The following is a 22,653-nucleotide window of genomic DNA, read 5'->3' on the forward strand; positions in this document are numbered from 1 at the left end:
GATAATGAAAGTTGTGATTATTATTTATTAGTATTTTGAACTTCATACACAGCTGCTGTTGGATTTTTACCTTCACTTCCCGCTGCAGTTCATGGATTTTAGCTGCAGTTTATGAATTTTGAACATTCCTTTATGGATTTTGTGTCACTTGCAAAAGGACTTCATGTTTGCTGGTTCACTCCTTCCTTTCCTGTGTGTCCATGAGACTCTTTCTCTGCCCAGTCTCCGCCGACTCATAGGAGTAACAGTATTGGAAAACCTCGCTGTTTAACGATCTCTGGAAATGTCATGTACTTACTCAGTCATAGCTATTTTTACTATTTCAAAATGTTTTTTTTTAGTAACAGAATTCTAATAGTTTCCCCTTTGTCAGGATATATGCAGTGCTGGAGATAGTAGATGGAGAACATGGAAACAACAACACACGCGACGCGTTAACAGCGTTTAGGCAGCATCGGCTAATGAGGAACGAGCTCACAAACGCCAACATACATTTGCACTTCTCACAAATAGGACAATGAAATTAGGCAATACAAACTGGCATTTTTCATTATACAACGTGAACAATTGCAGAAGAATAATACTTCATGCACGGACCGTTAAGGCATTTAAAAGTTATTTATATAATTCTGCAAAGTTGTTTCAGAACAACAAGGGGTCAGTTCATTCCACAGCTATAACTTTACACTTTACACAAGGAGAAATGTTTTAAAGAAAAGAGGTATGTTAGTGAAGTGAAAACTGGATCTGGATTAATCCCCTTTTTTTCCACAGTGAATGCAAACAATGTGGGCGCGGCCGAAGCTGTTTCAAGTCAGAGGCAAACAGAGAAGCCGGGACAGGAAGTACAGAGATGTTGCCTTCAAAGTAAAACTGAAAGAAACTGATGCAGGGCTGACACAAAGGGAGGAGTAATGGAGTTAAATAAGTATATTAACAATAATCAAAAACCACCAAGCTGTGACAAGATACAACATCCAAATCCATTCACCCATGTCTTTATTTTTCTATTGATATTAAATTAAAACTTGAAAGCATTTTTACCAGCCACAGTGCAGTCGTGAGAAATGACAAAGTACATTTACTCAAGTACTGTATTTAAGTAAAATTTTGAGGTACTAGTACATCACTTGGTTATTTCCATTTTGTACTACTTATGTTTCCACTACTCTACTTCTTGGAGAGAAATATTGTACTTTTTTAGTCCACTCCGTTCACAGCTGTAGTTACTAGTTAAAAAATGTGAACGATCCTCTGGGCTTTTATTTTGAAAACCACAACCGGAAATTGTCCCCGATGTTAGTTTTTTTCAGTGTTGGTATGTGACATTGACATCTTCACATTACGGAGCTTCATTCACTGACCGAAGCGGCGGAGAAATGGACGAGCAGGACGAAGACCTCGGTGAGCATGTTTAAAAACCGGAGACGGGACTTTAGTTCAGATCCCGGACTTTATCTGCGACCTGGTTTTTGTGTTAAGAACCGAGGCAGAAAGTTTAAGGACCCGGGTTTGCATGTGTCCCGGGGCGGTAGTACGGGACTGTAACGCGGGGACAGGGTTAGAAAATTCCCCCGGGTTTTTCAGTTTTATCTAATTGCAGTTGAGAAGAGCGTCAGTCCGGCAGCTGCGGACGTGTTTGGGTCTTTGACTCGTAGGAAGCCGCTGTAGTAAAACCTGCTGAGACACTGTGTCCTGACTGACACCGACTCACATCTGGTTGTTACTTAATAGTAGACTGGTAAAGGCTGCACCTAATGATTTCCATTAATTATTAATCTGATAATTACTTTCTTGATTATCCACCATGTGTTTTGTTGGCTTAAAAAGTGCTAAACGTTTATAGTTGCAGATTGATTTTGTTTCGGGCAATTAATCAATTAGTGACTAATTGTTGCAGCTCAAGGAGTCTTCAGCTTCTATCTAATCCAGATTTGACAAATCGAAGTAAAGTGTTTTTCCTGAACTGGACAATGTGTGAAACAAACTGCAGAGTCAGTATTTTTTTTAATTTAATGAATTTATTTATTTTTGCTTTAATGCTCCACAAATTTGAAACTGTTTTAAAGAGTCTCTGGCTTGTCTGGGATAATCTAATCCAGATCTGGACCTGGTCCAATGTGGACTGGATGTGAAAATTGCTCTTTCATGCTTTAAAGTTTTCACTATTTTGAAACAGCGTTTACTGAAATGAGTAACACACTTTCACAAATCCCATTAACACTTTGCTCAAAGTCTCCATATTTAGCATTTATAAACATAACATAAACATATTGGGCTGCGTTTAACAATTCGTTTTTATTATTGATTAATCTGCTGATTATTGAATAGTGTAATATTCTCACAGTATGTCTTCATCTTGCACAGTGCAGTTTACATGTGTCAGTTCCAGGCTCAGTCAGTGTGTAGCTGTCCTCCAGGTTCGAGGTTAAAGAGCTAATGACCAGAAACAACGCAAAGACGCAGTGTTTCAGTCGTGGACCTTTCGTCCGTGACGTCCACTCGCAGGCCTGAATGTCTCATCGCAGTCGTACAGTCTCCTCATCAGTCAAGTTCATAGAATCATTTCATCAATTTTTAGAGAGTTCTGCACCAGAAGTGGCCACATGAGCTCTGCGGGGGTATTTTGGATGCATTGTCCTGTCAAAGCCTCAGTAATCAGACTGGCTTTGTTCTCGCATTCCTTCTCTCTCCCACCCTCTCCTTTTTTTTTTTATTTTTCTCTCTCTTAATGAGTCTCTATCTCCCTCCCTCCTCCCTTCCCTCAAGCTGTTCTCACACTCGGTCCATCTCAGCCCAGATCTTTTTGGGGGAAACACCTTCTCGCTGATATTTTTATCCCTCAGACGGAGGTATTGTGTACAGCTCCACATAAGTACTCTGACTCCGCTGTATTTTTATCTGACGGGCAGCCGGGGACTTGAAGAAAACACAGTTCATAAGAAACACTCAGAGGAGTAGCCGTTGTTGGGTTGCTAAGAAAGTATTTGTGTCGGGCTAAATCATGACGCACATGTTAAAAACTGCACGGTGCCTCGGAAGTGTCTCAATCAAGGCACTATTGTGTATATTTATGTAGTATTACATGGTTGTGTAGTAACATGATATTCTTTGGTATTTGTTGAGATTGAATTTGCTGATGCTGCTGCCAGGCTGCAGATTAATGTTACAGTTACACACAAGTTAAATATCAGAACAAGTAAACACACTGCAACTCTGCAGATTATACAGACGCCCCTTTGGCCAATCAGTGTGGAGGAAGCAATATTGTTTGCACATGTGTGTGGGAGGTTGTGAAGCAGCATCTTAAAGGTCCCATACAGTCCAAAGGTGTGTGTCCATGTGTAGTGTGATTATAGATCAGGTCTAGACTCTATATTAATACTGTGAAAGTATCAAAGCCTCAGTCCACAGAGAAATGCACACAGCCTGTATTCAGAAACTGAGCCTTAAAACCAGCCGTCAGGACTTCTGGAACTTTGTGATGTCACAACAAAATACAAGAGAAGAAGAACATATGGGACCTTTAACATGTACAGTATGTGTGAACTCAGATTTGTGAATGTGTAAAGGAATTCACATAAACAGCCTTTTATTATGTGTGGAAAGTTTTCAGCTTCAAGAGCCAAAGAAAACAGATTTTCTCCTCAGTCAGTCAGCTGTGCTTTTGCATGTGACTGTGCACTTCAACCATGAGATATGCAAATGCATGTCGCAATCTGTCTGGAGCACAGGGTTTTCTTTGCCCTCAGCGCAGGCTTACAGGCTCATGCTACCAGGTTGCATATTACTCACCTCGCAATCTGCCACAGTCGCTATTAGGGCTGAAAAATTATGGAAATTGCAATATTTCCAAGTGCAATATCCAAATGCCAAGAGCTGTTTGGTTAGTGGTTTTTGTAAACAGACTTTATAGACACTAAATGTTTGACATTTTGATGTCTGCTCTCATAAGAGAGAATTGAGGGGCACATGAGACAATTTAAATTTTCTTGAGTCTCTGTTTGTCGCCTCGAAAATGATCCCAATCAGAAATAGTTTGGCTCATAAGTTATTGCACTTGAATTTTTTTATACTGATTAAATAAACAATATATGTTATGTTTGTCAGTGAGCTTTATGGGCGCTGGAAGGCGGATTTTGTCACGGTCTTCACTTTGACTTGGGATTTCCCACATAGAGAATGAGCTTTTGTGGTTGATTCAAATGAAAGGTTATGCTCCTTCGTGTTCCATATCTGGTTTTGAACAAAAACCTGCACCCTTAGGTCATATGCAGCGTTTTCAATCAATCATCCTGACATTTTTTTACTACTTTCTCACAATCACCAGTTATAAATAGTTTTGCTTAACCAGTATGCGGCAGTGTTATAATGTGAAGACAAACAGTGGAGTCATTGCATCAGGGACTTGCAGGTCTGTTAAGCCTTTTGGAGTGAGCTCTGTGTGCAGAAGTCACAGAATCCTTAACAAAACAAAGATTGGTCAACACAGGGTGTGGGTGGAGACAGGACTTGTGATGTAGTAATAGCAGTACCTGCCGAACCTGCATGAAGGACAGGAGGATTAATCCATTTCATGTTCATGTCGCCACAGAACACAATGGTTCATCAGTGATATTTCCCTGTTGTTTGTCTCGCTGGGTCTGCCACTCATATGAAAGCAGGGATAACCAGTTGGTAGCACTAACTCTCCAGTCTAGGCCCATTAAACCACTGCAGAAGAAGAAGACACAATGAAATGACATGGTTTCAAGTCTGTTTCCATTGCACTTTGTAGCATTTTGCCTGTATCAATACAGCAGACTTTCCCACCTCAGCTAGGCTTGGATGATATCCAAATTTGAAAGGTTCCGTAAATAAGATTTTAAATAACGATAGAGCAGCAAACAACTACTTTCTATCTAAACCATCAAAATATTCAGATGTTTTTACAGGCTCCATCAGTGTCATTTGTTTGGCTGGTCCCAGCTGATGAGTCCAAGGCTGGGTGGGGAAGTTATAACATAATTATATTATTGTACTTTATGTTTCAGATGCTTGTTTTCAATAGTGGTACATATGGCAAGAAATATTAAATATTATTGACTCAGACTTGACTATTGACTTCTGGCATCTTCTCTATACGCCCAAGCCTAAGCTCAGCCAAGCATAGATTACTCTTTTGAATTTAAGGTGTTTCCACACAGTTTGAAAATGTGCATAAAATAGATGAATTGGAAATGTACTTAGTAAATAAATAAATAGAAAGGGAGAAACATCAGTACTTCATCTATTATCTTGAGGTGTGTTCGATTTCAGCGAGACACGGAAACAACCTCTCCTTCGCCTCATCCTTTCAGGTGCCTTTGATCCAAACATACCAGAGGAGGGACCATCAGCGCCCCCTCCTGGCTGGCTGGATGACATACATGGATACCAGGGTCACAAAGGAGGACGTGAGTCTTTGGTTCTCTTCTGTTCTCTTTTGGGGTTTTTTTCCGCAACATTTTCCAACCTTCCTCTCCTTTTGTTTCTGTGTTTGTCCAGAGGATGACAACCCGTTGTATCCACCCCCACCTGCCTACAACCCCCAGCCTGAGCTCAACAGGAACACCCTGGTGCCCAACGTCAGGTAACACACGTCAATAATTCACTTCATTTATAAAACACTTTGCTGATGATATTGTGCTTTACCTTAATGTCTCTTAGGATTTAATAAAGAAATATAAGATGTTACACACCCATGTGTGTGTTTGTGTGTTTTGTCCTCCAGGGTCCCCACGATATCGGAGGATGTGGCCAGAGACGCCCTGCTCAAGTTCGTGGAGTCAAAATGGCGGTACAGCTCCAAACCTGCCAGGAACCTGACCTTCAAAGAGCTCAATCCCATCACTGTCTACAGGGTACGAGCATGTTGAGTATTGATTAGTTATTTTCTAATAACTTACCTGGAACAAAATTAGATGTGAACATGTTCAATAGTGTGAAGATGGAAAAAAACTAGTGCTTCCCAAAACGCATAAAGTAAAGTTATTACATTTTATACAAGTTTTTTCAGAAAACTTGAAATACTGTATATTGTAATAACAAATTAAAATCGAGTGTTTTAAGATCCAGTGTGAACGTATTGTAAGATAACTTAAAAATTAGCCCTTTCCTGACTTTCTCATTTGCCTGTGGAGGGATTTCTGTGTAAAGGATGTGATGTGAAAGTTCGCTCCAGAGTTTCTTGCCTCAGTGCCTCTCCTCCAGTCTCTTACAGCGCCAACAGTCATGCAACACTAGCTAACGTTAGCTTAGAAATGGAGTCTGCTAACGTCAACAAACAACCGGCTCCCAGCACAACACAAACTCCATGTTATTCAAACTATAGCTATCTGTACGCTTCATTTCAGTGCTGAGAGTCACTGTAGTTTGTCAAACTGTAATAACAGTGTAGCTTTAGTGACCTCATCTATCAACATGATACCTGTCTGTTAACGGCCACCGCTGTCATCAATAACAAGAGTTTTCTGATTGTTACATACAGAACCTTTTAAAAGTATAGATGCCACAAACAATGAACGAGGGTTTTATGTTCTAGAATTAAAACACAACTTCCCAGAATCCACCTCAACAGAAACAAGATTATGTCATGTTACTCTTTAAACTCGTACTATACTGACAGTTCATCAGCCTGACTGTGTTCTGATCGTCTGCCTCTGCCCTCTGCAGTATCGACTGGAGACCTACACCGAGACCAGAACCAGCGCCTGGCAGTTTGAACCCTACAATGGTGAAACTTTACTCTGAGCTAAGAAATCATGAAGGTCAATGTGTTTGAAAAGGAAAATGACCTGCACTCTGAGGTCATGTGACTTTTGTGCCACATCTTTTCTTTTTCACTTCACACAGGAAGAGTCAGACGGCCACGTCAGACAGTACTTACAGTCTGATCGATCAGCTGTGACCCACTCTTCATTGATTACATTGTCCTGGGTTTTGTTTCCTTCAAACAGGACAGGTGGTGGACGGTCCTCAGTACGGTATGTCCCCTCCACCGTGGGACGTCCCGGTGACATTACCTCAGAGATACACCGACGTGGTGGAGAATATCCGCGTGCCGCACACGTCCTTCGTCAAGGTACAGCTCGTTTTTTTATTACTCACACTCAAGTTTTCTCAGTTTTCCTGATTTGTTTTTATACCTACTTTATACCTATCTTTGTGTGTGTGTGTGTGTGTGTGTGTGTGTGTGTGTGTGTGTGTTTCAGACATGTCACAAATGTCACGGCTGTGGAAGAACTCGGTGTATTAGCTGCTTCGGTAGAGGCCAGGTGAGATGTATTTCTTCATATATTCTAGATATATATATATTGTATATGCGGCAGCAAGAAAGACAAAGTGGTAAATTCCATGATTCAGTTCAATCCCATAAAAACACAAGTTCACGATTAAACCATGAATCTGTGTAGAGCCTCATACTCATACTAGTTTTTCTTGCACCTTCACACACTGACGGCTCCACCTGGTGGTGATGAACAAACTCTTCTTTTTCTGAAGGGAAGTTAATGTCCAGACACTCATCACACTCCTGGCACAACATTTATAGTGTCAGTTGACTTGAATATAAACAGTATCTACAAACAGTAATGTGTTCATTACAGGCAATAGACAACAAAGTGTTAAATGTAAATGCAATTATATGATAAATGGAATGATGTTGTGTTTCTAACTTTTGATCTCAGCTCTGAACCTCATTGTTGGCGTCTTCAGAAATGAACAAAGTTCTGCAGTAAAATATATTTACGTGTGGTGTTTATACATATCTGCATTAGATCACGTGTCCCGGCAGGAGGGAACAGACTCAGACCCTCAGTGTGTCTGTCCCACCACTTCCTGTCGCTGTAGTCACTGATAACATAATACCACGGCCTCATAATAATGTGAAGATGAAGCCGCCTCTGCTGATGCGCTGGACACCTGACTTAAACCCTCCTCTAATTTTACAGAAGCGTTGCACTTTCTGCCACGGAAACGGTCGCTCCAGGAACAAGCGTTGCACCTCCTGTCACGGCCGAGGTCGCAAGAGGTGAGAGTCCAAGTCTGACTGCTTTTCTGTTCTGGCTGAGTTTCCTTCTCCGTCCTTCAGACACGGCCTTTTAACTGTCACAGCAGCAGAGGGCGCTAAAAGCACACTGGGAATCACAAGGATGACAATTATGAGTATCATGAGGAGCCACGTTAGCCAGATGTAACCCCCCCCCCCCAATGCTGCTTTACCTTCTTGCTCTACTATGTTTACCTGTCTCAGTTATAGCGGCTCCGCTCTCTTGTGTCTTGTGTTTCACTGTGACGTTGCCGTGACAACGAGGGTGTTTCTATAACGTTTCTTGTGACCTCCAGGTGTCACTTCTGTCACGGCCACGGCTACAAGACCTGCTCCGTTTGCCACGGCAGCCAAAACCTGATGCACTTCATCCTGCTCACGGTTACCTGGTACGTCAAGGCTGCACGCGCTCATTCCCACTGATAATCCGCCCAAATCTCTTCTTCTGCGTGTCATTATGTTTGTGTGAGTAGGAAGAACAACGTAGAGGAATTCATCCCTGATCGTCAGCCCGACTTCCCCGACAAGAAGTTTGAGAAAGTGACAGGAGATCCTTTCTTCATCGACCAGAACCTTCTGGTAAAAACAAAGACACTTCTTTTCTTTCACATGTAACGAGATTTCACGTCAGATGTGAAGCATCAGCGATACATAAATGCTGCTGTCCTCCCAGGTGTACCCCATCCAGGGTTTCCCCGATCAGGAGATCTGTGACGCTTCTACAAGACTGATCAACGGACACCTCAATCGCTTCAGTTCCACCAGCCGCATCCTGCAACAGGTACAAATGTAGACATGTAGATGCAGCGTCACGCCCCGGCCACTGGATGTCAGTATAACTCTTCTGTGCAGGAGGAAGTGCATTTAAATCACAGTTAGATCAGCTTTAAAACAGTCCTTAATGATCATTTTCCTCCCTGAATGAAAACTGAAAAAGTGAGTGATGCTAATGTCATGCCTGCGTTTTATCTCTCTGCAGCGTCAGAGCATCGAGCTGGTTCCCCTGACTCACGCTTTTTACTTCTACAACGGAAAAGTCCACGACTTCTTTGTCTACGGGACAGAGAACAAAGTATTTGCATCCAAATATCCCACCGCATGTTCTATTTTATAAGTAGCAGGGATTTGTGGTGGTTAAGGTGACGTTACGACCCCAAACACTCCCACGTGTCTCACGGACAGGTGTCATGGGTCATTGCTTTAATGGTTCATGAGACTTTGATGTGTGAGAAATCTACAATCTAAACTTTCAATTCATTCTCAAAACAGTGTGAAAAGCAGTAGACGTTCTGAATGTGGCCTTAATGTCAACAACAGTCTGGTTATCATGTGTCCATGTGAACACCCGAGTAGTGTAACTATAGTAATCCTTCATGATTAACCTCACATATGCACTAGTATAATCCTACGAGCCTGCAGGCGTCAAAGGTTCAAATTTCTGATAATCTGTGTGCACGGATTAATTATTCATACCTATAATTTACAAAACTGTGACCTGACTAGAGTCATGTTGTTTTTATAGCTGTGTGAACAGAGGTTGCAGGTGTTTACAGCAGGTTAGCAGACGTGTTTAATGAACGAAGCCCCTCAAATAAATGATAAATTATCCCGTCCATTCATCTCTTTATCATACATACAGACTGCATTGTTAGCATTAGCCTGCGGGCTAATCTACTGTAGCCGCGACAGTTGACAGGTGGTGGATGATCTAAAAGGGCTACGTGGTTCATAATATTGGATTAGGATTTTGGGCTGAGATTCATGGGTAGTAGGTTATTCTTTTTAAATTTATTTTATTCTCGTTAATTGTGAATTCAGGGCAGGCTTGGGCAAAATGTCACCACAGATTAACCTTTAAATATCTCTGGTTGTATAAGTCCATTTTAAATGTAAATCAGTGAGCAGGACCGCTGAATTTCATTCATCACGTATGCAGTTAACTGCCAGTTACTTTTCACTATGTACAGACGGTAGTTTGACTTTCCAGACAGTATGCTTTTATAAAACATATATAATTTAAACAGATTTTAACATCACATCCTAATTGGAGTTTACAAATAAAGGTAATTCCCTTTACAGTATGAGTGATTAATTCTGTTGCACTGAATCAAAGGTTTGCCCTCGACGTCCGCCAGGCTCCATATAACCCAGTATAATCCAGTAAGTGAACTGTGTGTGTACTAACGTCTACTACCTCTCTACTGTCGGCTCGGACTGAGCGCTTCGCAGCCGGCGCTCTCTCTTTGAGATTCAGCGCCGAATCAAATCCCTCCAGTTCACATTAACAGAGACGACGTGAATATTATGTGGTGACATGACGACAGATCTTCTTGTCTCTGTAGCTCCGAGTTGATTTTCAGGCGTCTTCGCTGTCGCATCCAGAGTGAATCAGAAGCCATACTCTGTTTTATTGTGTTTATTTTTACTTTTGATGGACTAAAACACTTCTACATTTTTACTTACATTTTTCCTGCCTTTTATAAATATAAAAAAAATATCTTTTTATACTATATTTATCTGAATTCCTTCCATCTACAGACGGTGAAATCCTGTGCAGTTTACAGTCACTTCCTCTGCACTGATTCATGTCGTTGGATAATTTCTAACTCCGTTTTAACTTCTGTCTTTACATCTCTCGTCTGGCTCTTAGGTTTTAAACATTTGGATTATCACCTAGGTAACGGCATGGTGATGTGCAAAGAACACTAATCAGACAAATCTATCGTCTATTCTGGTCTTGAATGGGACTCGTTGCGATTTCATTTTAGTCTGAAACGATTACTGGATTAATCCTTCAGTTGATTTGCAGAAAAATAATCTGTAATTATTCAGATTTATGTTGATTTTCCAGCTTCTGAGCTGTGAAGACTTTCTGCTTTTATTCATCGTACCTGATGATAAACTGAATATCTTTTAGATTTTATACTCAAGTCAGGTGAAACTTTTCCACTGCTCGCTGACATTTTAAAGACCAAATGGTTCGTTGTGCAGTTGTGCAGTGGTTAGCACTGTTAGCACTTAGCTGGGATCGGCTCCAGGAGATGAATCAATATTGAAAACATTTGTCAGTTGCAGCTTTACCTAACAGATAAAGAGTTTTTAACATTTATTTAGTATCATACCAGTTACATCTTCGCTTGTTGGACGGTCCAGCAAGTCAGGAAACTAAAATGTGCCAGTTTGATATAAAAATCACAGTCACAGGAAAAGCACTTAACGTACAGTACAGTACTTTATATCTACTCTCTCTCTCTCTCTCTCTCTCTCTCTCTCTCTCTCTCTGTGCCTCAGTGACACGTTGCTATAACGACTGAACAGACCTTTAACATTGTGCACACGTTCAACACAATGTTCTTTTACTCAGCTACAGGCCAAAGAAAGACCCGTTATCACAGTTTACACATGGAGACTTTCCGTCTCAGGTCTCACTGACAGTTTGTCATTTTGATAAGTGACTGTTCATATCACAACTTTTCTATCAGAGGAGATTTATTTTTCTTTGTGTGTTAAATCAAAGGTTTTTATTTTCTTTTAGAAAACAGTAAATCTAGTGTCTCAGTTTACATCTATGGAAAATACTCATTCATATTTCATATTATGTTATTTTTTTGTACGTCTGACAATGTCTCTGTGATTGTTAAAGAATTTAATCAGTTTGAATTTTATATGTAAAAGATATTTTATTAGGACATGACAGGCTTCAGTTTCACTCCCAGAAATGAAGTAAATTTACAGCTTCTTGAGTTTGTCTCCACTTTTACAACGGGAAAATCACTTTCTATACTATTGTGTGTGTCACGTAGTCCAGTTATCTCTGTCTAAACTTATTACAGCTAAAGTTACAATTTAAAGTCGTGTTGTTTCATAAATAAACATAATAAAACCTGTTCAATATATTCAGTAAAGATGTCACAAATAAACTTTCCTGTTATCATCCTGCTGTGTCTGAGCGCTTCTACTCTCCTGAGATCTAAAACTGGTTCAGGATTATTGTGTTCTTGCTTCTTTTTCTTCTTCTTCTGTGTTTTATTTGAAGTGTTTGAAAATATGAAAATATTTGTGGTTTTAAGAACCAAAAACCATCTCAATGTAGTTTTTCTGAGCCTCTCTTCTGATTGGCTGACTGTTAAAAATAAAGCAGATTTCAGGTAAAAACACTCAGAGAAACCAAATACTGCAAGGTTTGGATGGTGGGTCCAGGTGGGCGGGGCTTGGTGACTGCTTTGTTGTGACATCACAAAGTTGCAGAAGTCCTGACGGCTGGTTTTAAGGCTCAGTTTCTGAATACAGGCTGTGTGCATTTCTCTGTGGACTGAGGCTTTGATACTTTCACAGTATTAATATAGAAGCTAGAGCTGATCTATAATCACACTACACATGGACACAGACCTTTACACTGGAGGAGCTTTAAAAAGTTGTGACGCTGATTTGGTCCAAGCTTGCTGTGATGAATCAGACAGGAAACAGGGACGTCAGAGATGCTGCAGCACTAAACAAAAGCAGTGATCACAATTCAGACACCTGAAGTTACTGGTTACTAAAATTTACATAAAACAAAAGGTACAATATAAAAAAGTACAAAGCAGTGTTGAAGTTTAGGTTTTGGCTCATGACCTCTTTAACCATAGACTCTGCCTGGACCCCGTTGAACAGGACCACAGACTCACTGTGTGGGAGTGGTGGGGTAGTTTTAAAGGGCTGTAAAAGCTCTGTTAAACTAACCCCACAAGGGGGCACCCTGCTTTATAAAATGATGCACATCCACAGGTGTGTTTACTGACCTCATGTGCAGTGGGAAATGTGAGACAAAGATTGTGTCAAAGGACACATCCACCCTGAACCCCTGAAAGTGGCCCCGACTTCTGAAATTAAAGTAAAAGATAAATTCATCACAGACTGAGTCCAGACCCCAGAATTTGATCCTCTGCCTGAAGAATTAAATACAGTGACATCACGAGAGATTTTCAGCCGCCTCAATCCTTTTCTTCTTCATGGGGAAACCTGCCTGTCTCACGGTGTAAATGACACACAATTAAGGCAGGTTGAGGAAAAATCAGTAAACCAACCAAACTGGTTGACAAGAACACATCCTCACAAATAAATAAATAATCTCAGATTCAAGGAACAGTGATACAAACCTACACGTGAACCTTAACCAAGTCAGAATTAGACAAAGGACCAACAGATTACACTGACGTCATCTCTTGTATAATGTATGCGGTGTAATGTATACTATGTACACTTGTATTCAAGCATTATCAGTCGTTTTGGCAGGAAAATTTAAAAATGTCATTAAATGCACATTTACAGTGACCTCTTTTTGAATTAGTTTAATTTATTCTTTCTGAATAAACATCTTTTCTTAAATATGACACTGAGTCTCAACATTAACAGTGTTATTACATATGTTAATATTTATCTTTATGTATTTATGTCTGACTGGATATTTGTTGTATATGGAGAAGGGCTAGTTGTCCTTTATACTACTCACCAAAACAAAAGTTTAGCCTTTAGTGTTATTTGTTTGGGTGTTTTAAATGTTTTTTAAAAGACACTGACAAGAGGTGCATTAGCCTGCAGATAAATTCAGTTTTTCTTTGCTGCTTTTACTTGGTAGAACTCGAATGTCGTATTTTCCGAGCAGCACTTGAATGCAGCAGAGGGACGGTGTGCTTCAGGGGGAGGGAGCGGCTCCGCCGCTGCCCACATGTGTTCAGTTTGTTTATAACGCGCGGAGGCTCCAGGTGACCCGACACTGACCTGTCCGACCGGCAGACGCTGCACCGAGTCCACATCCCGGCTCTGCTGTCCAGCTGAAGTGGAATAAACTCGGAGCCCAAAGACCCGAACCCGAACCCGGACCCAGACCCGGACACAGACCCGGACCTGGACTCAGACCTCAGCTCGGTGAGTTTGGAGAAGTTTTATTCTGAGAGGTGCTGTGGACTCAGGCTGATGAGACGAAGTTCAGTTTGGAGGGAAAATGTTTAGTTTAGTTTAATTTCATTGAGCTAATTGATGTTGTTTTTGGAAGTTCCAGGAGTCCTTGAAGGGGTTTTGATGCTCGCTCAGGAGGTTCTCAGGATATTTGATGATTATTAATGAGGTTCCAGGAGGTTTTGAAGGATTTTATTTGCTCTTTTAGGAAGTTTCAAGAGTCCATGAGGTTTCCAGGGGTTGAGCTGGTCATTGAGGAGGTTCCAGGGGAAGTTTCCTGGTGATATTGCCAAACCTCTGAGGGTCATTCAGAGGGTTTTAAGAGTCCTTGGAGGAGTTTAGATGGTCATTGAGGTTCCAGGAGAAGTTTCCTGATGTTCTTGCCAAACTTTTAAAGATCATTGAGAAAGTTTCAAGAGTCCATGGTGGTTATTGAGGAGTTAGAGGTGATTAAGACGAGGAACTACTTGTGTGTAATGAAGTGATTCATGTGATCATAAGTCGCTCTGTGCTGGATTTTCTTTGCAAAAAAAAAAACTTGATGTGTTTGTGGTTTTTGAGCCGGTGAGATGAAACTGTTGGGACCGTCCTCTGAGAGATGATTCCTTGATTTGTCATTGTGGTCACCTCTCCTGCAAACATGATTCAAATACCTGCTGCTGAGTCCGTTCAAGAGCAAAGAGCAGGAGGATCAGACAGTGTCTCCGTCTCTGTCTCCGTCTCTCTGTGAGTAAACCTCCCCCAATTGTCCCGGCCTTTCCTGTTATGGAGTTCAACACCCCCTCTGCTGTACAGTCTGTGTGTGGGACTGCTGTTTCCTGCCCTGTGTGTGTGTGTGTGTGTGTGCGTGTGTGTGTGTGTGTGTGTGTGTGTGTGTGTGTGTGTGTGTGTGCGCATGTGTGTAGATTGTTGTTTTCCTGGCTGTATTGTGTCATTGTGTGTCCTCTCCTGCTGTAGTGATGATAAAAGAGTGACGCTGGTGCGCAGCCACCTGTGTGTATGTGTGTGTGTGTGTGTGTGTGTGTGTGTGTGTGTGTGTGTGTGTGTTTGTACTTTATTGTATTTAAATTTTACGCTACTTTCTACTTTTACTCCACTACACTCCAGTAGAAAAAAGATTTAATCTAAATCCTCTTCTCTAGTAGAAATCCCAGCCAGTTGTAAATCAACTTGTTTCTTGTATTAAAATTTATGTGATGATTTCCCAGAGTTCAACGTAGCATCTTCAAATTTCTTGTTTTATCAAACAACAAATAAAAAAACACCAAAATATTCAGTTTATACTGATAAATGACAAAGAAAGGCAGCAAATCTTCACATTTAAAAAGCTGAAATTAGACGATGTTTGATGTTTTTGCTTGAAAAATTAGTGAAATGTTGAATCAAATCATATTTACCAATTTCAACCCAATTAAAATCAACACTTTCTTATTCATTGTGGTTTACAGACACTAGAACCAGTTTAAACCAGTTAATTTAAATCAAAAACAGGTTGAGATACTGAGATATTCTGTTACAGGCACAGGTGTTTTTATAGGGCCGAAGTTTTTACAGGTTAAAATGTCCAACTACCAAAAAAACCCCAAAACTGCTGCTCACACATTAATTCATCAGTGATGATAATGTGATGATATAATAATATAATGACTCTGTTAAAAGGACCTTTCTGCACCATGAGTAGTTATATACGTTCAGCTGATAACACGCGTGTGCTTTTACTTAAGTCAGATTATTTCGCGTTGTGGCCTGACTTGTTTTACGGAGGTCAAGGGTCAGGGCCGAGTGCAGCCCATTGAAGCTGCTTGACTCCCTCTCAGTCAGGGTCCTCCAGTGGAGAGGGGTATTACCCCCCCCCCCCCCCCCCCCCCCCCCCCGGCTGCTGAGTGAAGTGTGTAAAAACGAGGCGTTACAGTTGAAACGTGTGCAGGAGGTGAGGAGTGACTGAGACTGAGGGTTTGACCCACAGCAGAGCAGATACACATCACGCAGCAGGCGGCTGGTTCTTTTCTGCTCGTGTTTTTTTTCTTTCTTTCTTTGTTTTTTGAAAAAAGCCGAATCAAGTCGACCGTCACATCGCTCCGGGACCAGAAACCAACAGAGACTCCAGATAAAAGTCTTATCTGATGGCTGCCGGCCAAAGAGAAGTGAAGTTCAAAGCTGCGGCACTTCTACTTTCTGGTGAGGTGACGCGTCCGTCTGGAAATTTCAGAGTAAAAGGAGCAAGAGCTGAATCTAATTATACATTTGGAGACGGAGCTGGATGGAGGTTTTTTAATATTGTCTCTTCTTCTACATCGTCTCTGTCGCTGTCACATAGAAAAACACAGAGCGTTTTTCAACTTGGCCGTGAAAGGACTTGTGTTTCTCTTCCAAAAAAGCTCATTTTCTGCATCAGGAGACAAAGAAAACACGTAGAGGACGTGAAGTCTGAAACGAAGACTTGTTTTTGTTCTTATTTTAAAACGGTTGAATTAAAGATCTGCTCGGTAATAAGATGCCAAGTTAGTGGAATGTGGCCTAGTAACCGGAGTGAGACGTGTTATCGTTGGAACATCAGGCGTTTCTCAGTTTACCTCATTAACATATCGCACACCTCAGCTGCTCTGATCCATATCGGGATCTTTTTCAGAGGAAGGAAGTGCTGTTTTTGTTTTTTGTTTCTCTGCTGGCATCCAGAGGTTTCTGGCAGGTTCATTTCCAACAAACCCTCTGAGTGCAGCAGGTGAACGAGGTGACCTCCAGAAAACCATGATGATGAAAGATGGAGAGAGATTTCATAGATCTTAATCTTAAATAAAAAAAGGGTTAATCCCTCGTCTAGTGCACGAGGCTCCGGGTCGACAATGAGCAGATGAAACCTCATAACTCCCTCCATCGCTCCCAGTGTGCAACATGAACTCCCAGAGTTCATTTGGGGGTGTAGCATGTAAGCACCAAACTGAAACAGTGACGAGACTTTGACTGTTCAAAAAATAAAACAACATGTCAGTTCAATTAGCACAAATCATTCTGCACAGAGTAAGACTGGAGCCTTTCAGGGCCCCGTGGGGCTCCAGCCCCCCCCCCCCTTCCCTCTTGTGATGGAGGCTAATGTGAGCGTGAACCTGTTACCTGTAACATTTAGACTAAACACAGTGTTTCAGATAAACAGCCTGGTCGTTTTCAACATTCGTCTTTGCTCCACTTCCTCCTCCTGATCCGCCCGTGGAGTTTGTATAAAGTGTGAACTCGGGCCTCGGCTCTGAGCGGACACATGGCGGTGGATAGAAACGTTCGCCGTAATGGGATTGAACATGTGACCTGTCGCTCAGAGGACGGTCTGTATCGTATTGTGCAACATGTTCCCTGTAACTGGATCAGGTGTTTTCCATCCTCCCAGAAGCGCCGTGGAAATGTGCTTCTGGTTCTCTGCGGACGCGAGGCGTGTCCGTCTGCCGAGGTTTCACACAGCTTTTTTTTCTTTTCTCCATCTGTTTGAACTTCAGGTCTGTTTTTCATTCTCCTCACCTCGCGGTCTGTTTCACGGCGAGGACGTTCAGGCGCTGCACGCTCTCCTGAAACAAGAGTCGCTGTCACGGTCACGTTCCTATTTACACACACACGCACACCCACTGAGCGCTGAGCAGTTTATTAGGAACACTGACACCAAGACAAAAAAAAAGTCAATAACAACATTAATATAATAAAATACAATATGATTATTAATAGGATGAAGTGATGAGGAATAAAATACACACATAGTATATACATATGCAAATATACACATATGTAAACATAAGTAAAGGCAGTTATCAAATAAATACATTTGGTTTCTATATTTAAGTGACATATTTAGCTGTAAACGCTGCACAGGATTATGGGTAATTTCTCCCTTGTCTGTTTTTTTTTTTTCTTCAAATTTTAGGAAGAATTCCTCCCCAATATTTCTGTGTTTCATTAACACTCTCGTTAACAAGCAAATGAATGAGCAGGTGTTCCTAATAAAGTGCTCGTTAAGTGTAGCTTTAGTTTTGTCCTAAACTGTGCGTCACCAGCTGTTCCCTCCTGTCGCCTAGCAACCTTGACAACACATAACTTGAGGTTTTATCAGTTGTTTCTGAGCTGAACCCTCAGCCTCTCTGTCGACATTGTTTACACCTTTTTATTACCGGCGTGCAATGAATCTTGGGATACGTAGGATCCACCCGTTCTTTCGTTGCCCAGGAAAAGAAGGAGGCATTTGAAGGAGCCTTCGAATTGGGAGAGCGACTGAAGGAAGTGGGAACACAATTTATATTCCTTTTTTAAAAATGGATATTTTTCAGGTTCATATCTTAATCTTACCGATTTCTTATTTTGCAGTTCTTTGCACGGATCAATAACCCGCTCCGTACATCACAGTTCCTTCTGAGAGGTAATGAAAAGCTCATTTACTGCATCTTTAACTGAGTGAATTTCCACTGACGTTTATCACCTCCAGTTTCCCCGCTCCGCCGTAAACTCAGCCACCGGGGGACTTTAAAAGTTTTTATAAGTGACTTTGTGAAATCGGCGACACCGACCCGCCGCTCGCTGTCAGCTCCTCCATTAAAGGTGATGTAAAGTCTGACTCTGTCTGGGTCCCGCCTCGGCCCTCACAGGGCCAGACTCCTGCCGCCGCCGGCCCGGAGGTCTTAACTCACTCCGGCAGCTCGCATTAGAACTTCATCATCGCGCCGCGGGGGGGGGGGGGCACACGGGTGTGATGAGGTGTTTTATGAACAGTGAGGGTCAAAGGTCAAAATAAAAACTTCATGGAGATTTGTATTTTGTTATCACAGAACCGCGGTTACAAATTAAACGGTCGGCCTGGGCCAATTAAAACACACACACACACGTCTCTTTAGCACACACCCTTATTTTACCCTCCTCCAGAGTTTTATTTAAAGTGTTGATTTGATATAAAACATTTTAAACTGTGTCTCAGCCTCAAGTCCAGTCCAGTCACTTTTACTTATATTGCCTGATTTCACAAATCTCAGATCTGCCCCGGGGGGATACGACCCCCTCTGTCCTCAGACTCTAGGATCAGATCAGGAAAAACTCCCCAAAAATCCCCCCTTTTTTGAGCGGAGGCGTGCAGTAGATGTCGTGCTCAGAGCGAAGCAGCTCAGTGGATTTACAGCGTTTCATCTGTTGTATATATTTACAGAAATGCCGTCCAATAAACTGAGAGTATGTTCCAGCTAAAATAACAAATAAATATATTTAGAAACAAAAGCAAATTACAAACGATGAACCTCTCAAACGAGCAGAGACAGGAGTCGGACGTAGACGATCGCGCGTCCTGTTTGGGACAGGAAGTAGATGAGTTTTCTCCCTCTGGCAGCTCGGCCGCGCCATCTTGGTTCCTTATGTTGGAAGAGGACGGGAGCCAATCAGCTGCAAGAGTCAGTGTTGTCCACCAATCACCTCCTCGTGCTGTCACACACACACACACACACACACACACACACACACACACAGTCATTCAGTCGTCATGCCGACTGTCAGGCCGCAGGAAACAGAAATACCTGCTTCATCCACCCGTGTTTATTTACCGACAACACTTCCTGTAGATATTTCACATTAAAAGCCCCTGTGAAAGGTCTGACATTAAGTGATGAAGAGAGGAAGTGGAAACGGTCGTGTGATTGAATTTATCAAGACAACAGATAAACATGGAGGCAGTTGTGAGTTTGCAGGTGAAATCAGGAATAAATTAGTCTTTCAAAAATTCTCCCATGTTTTCCCTCCAGTTTTGAATCCTAATTAGACTTTTACTGGATTTGATTAGATTCAGGTCCTGAACTGAAAACAGCACATTTTACTTGATTGCTATAACTGATATGAATCATTACAGTAATTAGTTATTTAAGGTTTATGCCTGAAACATCTGCATGCACACGAGTGTCTGCAGTTTCCCTCCTTTCCACGGCTGCGTAGAAAACTCTTATATATGGAATGTATATGTGTCGTTTGGGAATGTCAAGATTAATGATAAAATAATATGAAAAGCACCGTGTTACGCCCCGATCCAGCTGCACACACACACACACACACACACACACACACGCACACGCACACGCACACGCACACACCAACCTAACGTCGCGCTGTCACCGCTGATGAATGAATGAATCAGACATCCTCTTTCAAAGGAACCCAAACTTCCCACCATGTTTATTATTTAATAAACCCACGGGCTCGCAGCCATGAAGTCACGTCTTCCTTTTGCACGTTCTCTCGATCTCTGATACAGAGTTATAGTTTGAGAGACTTGGGACTTTCTGTTTTGATTATTCCCACAGTAAGAATCACAGTTATTTTGAAGGTGAAACTGATTGCAAGCGATTATCATTAGAGGTGTAAGTGCACAGGAATCCCTGCAGCGTCTCGGGTTTCACCTCCTTTATGTCACATGTTCTTACAAACCCTAACAGCGTTTGTGTGTCGGGTGTCTCGGGTGTCTCGGGTGTCTTGGGTCGTGGCGGATTTCGTTTCAGTATGTGTGTGACGTCTTCTCTGCGGTGTGTTATCGTGGACGGTGCGTTTCATCTTCTCTCGTCTTAAATTTCGACCTCTTTGTCCTCCGTGCTCTTGTCGTCTAAACACAAGCAAAAAACATTATGATGAAGAACAAGACTCCATCCCTCCATCCCCTGATCAGGCCTGTGGGAGCAGAGCTTCCTCCTGCAGCCGCTCCTGCAGGATCTTGAGTCACTCTCTGCACAGATGGGGCAATTAATCTCTGCAGCACGTTATGGGTTTACCCCCGCGGCCTCCTGTGTGCACATGCGTATGTATATGTCACTGTTTTGGTCACTACTCTGACCTCATGACCCGAACCCGAACACTTGCCACCAAACCTCACTGTCGTCTCGTCTTTGGCGGCACCACAACTCAGTGCAGCAGCGTCTGGAAAAGTTGTATGGCGGCCAATCAAATCATCATCTGATGACCCCCGATGAAGGCCGCAAGCCGAAACGTGTCAGCCGAGTAAAGTTCTTCTGTTTACTGCGAGTGTTGCTGGAGTTTTGACTCTTTGGACTTTTTCCTTGGATCGGCCGATACCGATCATTTTTGGCGTTCATTGCAGACGGCGTACGTTATATCAGCCTCACACACTTTGTAAAAGTTCCACACGGCCGACATGTTGTTTCAGCGGGAGGCGGGACTAAACTACACGGTGCTTCTCTCAGCCGCTGACACCAAAGTATTAATTAACGTGATCGGTGACTAGAAGCGTATTTTTAAAGAACCTGATCAATCGCTGCATCAGTTTCCTCTCACAATAAAACGATAATGTCCCAGTTGTGTGAAATGGACCTGAGGGGCTGAAGCTCGGGTCAAGATTTGGGCCTGACTGGAAACTGAACGCGTGTTGTCAGAGCTGAAGATAAAACCTTTCATATTGCAATTATATATTTCACTTCGTTATATTCTCCTTCATTAAACCAGCAGACTTCTGTTTCTTTAACGTCCCGTTTTTACAGCTCGACTCGCCGTGTGTTTCGTCCAGAGGAAGCGAACGTGCACAGATGTTCTGTTTCAGCCTCTGCTTCACATTCGCTCTCCCCGAGCAGTTTGTCTGAGCCGCTCTGCATCGCTCCGGCCTTTTGTGGCTCCGCTGGGGAAGGTTAAGGTTAAGTGTCTTGCTCTGCGACGCCACAGAAGTAGCTGATGAGGCAGGGAAGCTTTTCCTCTGTCCCCCCCCCCCCCCCCCCCCCCCCCCCCCCCCCAAACCCCGCTCCTCCCTGACTTTCCCAAACTGTGCAGCGAGGAGTGAACTCCGCCGACCACACAGTAGTCGTCTGCATGGGTGGAGGCGTCCGCACCCGTCTCCTCCCGGGCTGACGGCTGAACGAAGGCAGGTGATTGTTTTACGAGTTGCTCTGAGTTTCATCATCCCGCTGCCGTGTGTTCGTGCAGATCCCCGGGTTAACACAACAAAATAAAACTCTCAGAGCCGTTATTAAAACATCATATGTGCCGAAACCACAGCTAAGCACACACACACACACACACACACACACACACACACACTCAAAATATGCAGTCACACCTCTCCACAGTGACGAAGAGCCCAGAATAACATCCTCTTCATCTTGCATGAAAAGGTCCTGTATTCTTAAACAAATCCCTTCTTCTTCCTCCTCCTCACCACAGTTCTCCAGCTCTGGGAGCCTCCTGTGTTTGGAGAGCTGGACGCAAACACACACTTTCACACACTTTCTCTCTCTCTCACACACACACACACACACACACACACACACACACACACACTTTTGTGAGGCTGAGAAATTCCCCACCTTTTAATGCGTTAGTGCCTTTTCCACAAAGGAGACAAAACACACAACACACACCCCTGAAGAAGGAGACACAAAGAGTGAGAGGGAGACAGTGCAGCAGCCTGTCTCCACACTGACTACCACAGGGCTGGGCTGTGTGTGTGTGTGTGTGTGTGTGTGTGTGTGTGTGTGTGTGTGTGTGTGCGCGTCTACAAATGTGTGTGTTTCTATTGTGGTTAAAACACTTATGAGGGTTGGGAAAGCTCCGAGTGTGTGTGTTATGTTGAGCTATAGCTCTGAGCTTGGGACAGTCAGCGTGGAAGTTAGTGTGTGAGTGTGTGTGTGTATGTGTGTGTGTGT

General features: G+C 42.5%; 2 protein-coding genes across 2 annotated transcripts in view; both read left to right on the forward strand.

Annotated features, from left to right (window-relative positions):
* The first annotated feature begins 1,324 nt into the window (after positions 1-1,324).
* LOC130161947 (protein SSUH2 homolog) lies at positions 1,325-12,004 on the forward strand. Its single transcript, XM_056365354.1, has 12 exons — positions 1,325-1,404; positions 5,340-5,435; positions 5,527-5,611; positions 5,753-5,882; positions 6,694-6,754; positions 6,978-7,102; positions 7,233-7,295; positions 7,971-8,050; positions 8,365-8,457; positions 8,542-8,647; positions 8,742-8,849; positions 9,048-12,004. Exons 1-12 carry the CDS (start codon positions 1,380-1,382, stop codon positions 9,180-9,182), a joined length of 1,107 nt encoding a protein of 368 aa, XP_056221329.1. The 5' UTR covers positions 1,325-1,379; the 3' UTR covers positions 9,183-12,004.
* Positions 12,005-13,724: 1,720 nt separating this feature from the next.
* Positions 13,725-22,653, forward strand: part of si:dkey-49n23.1 (semaphorin-3D) — a 91,586-nt gene continuing 82,657 nt past the window's right edge. Inside the window, exon 1 of the mRNA XM_056389588.1 lies at positions 13,725-13,975. The gene's annotated coding sequence lies outside the window, so the exon portion shown is untranslated. The remainder of the gene's footprint in view (positions 13,976-22,653) is intronic.

Source organism: Seriola aureovittata, chromosome 2 (genome assembly GCF_021018895.1).
Source record: "Seriola aureovittata isolate HTS-2021-v1 ecotype China chromosome 2, ASM2101889v1, whole genome shotgun sequence".
NCBI lineage: Eukaryota > Metazoa > Chordata > Actinopteri > Carangiformes > Carangidae > Seriola > Seriola aureovittata.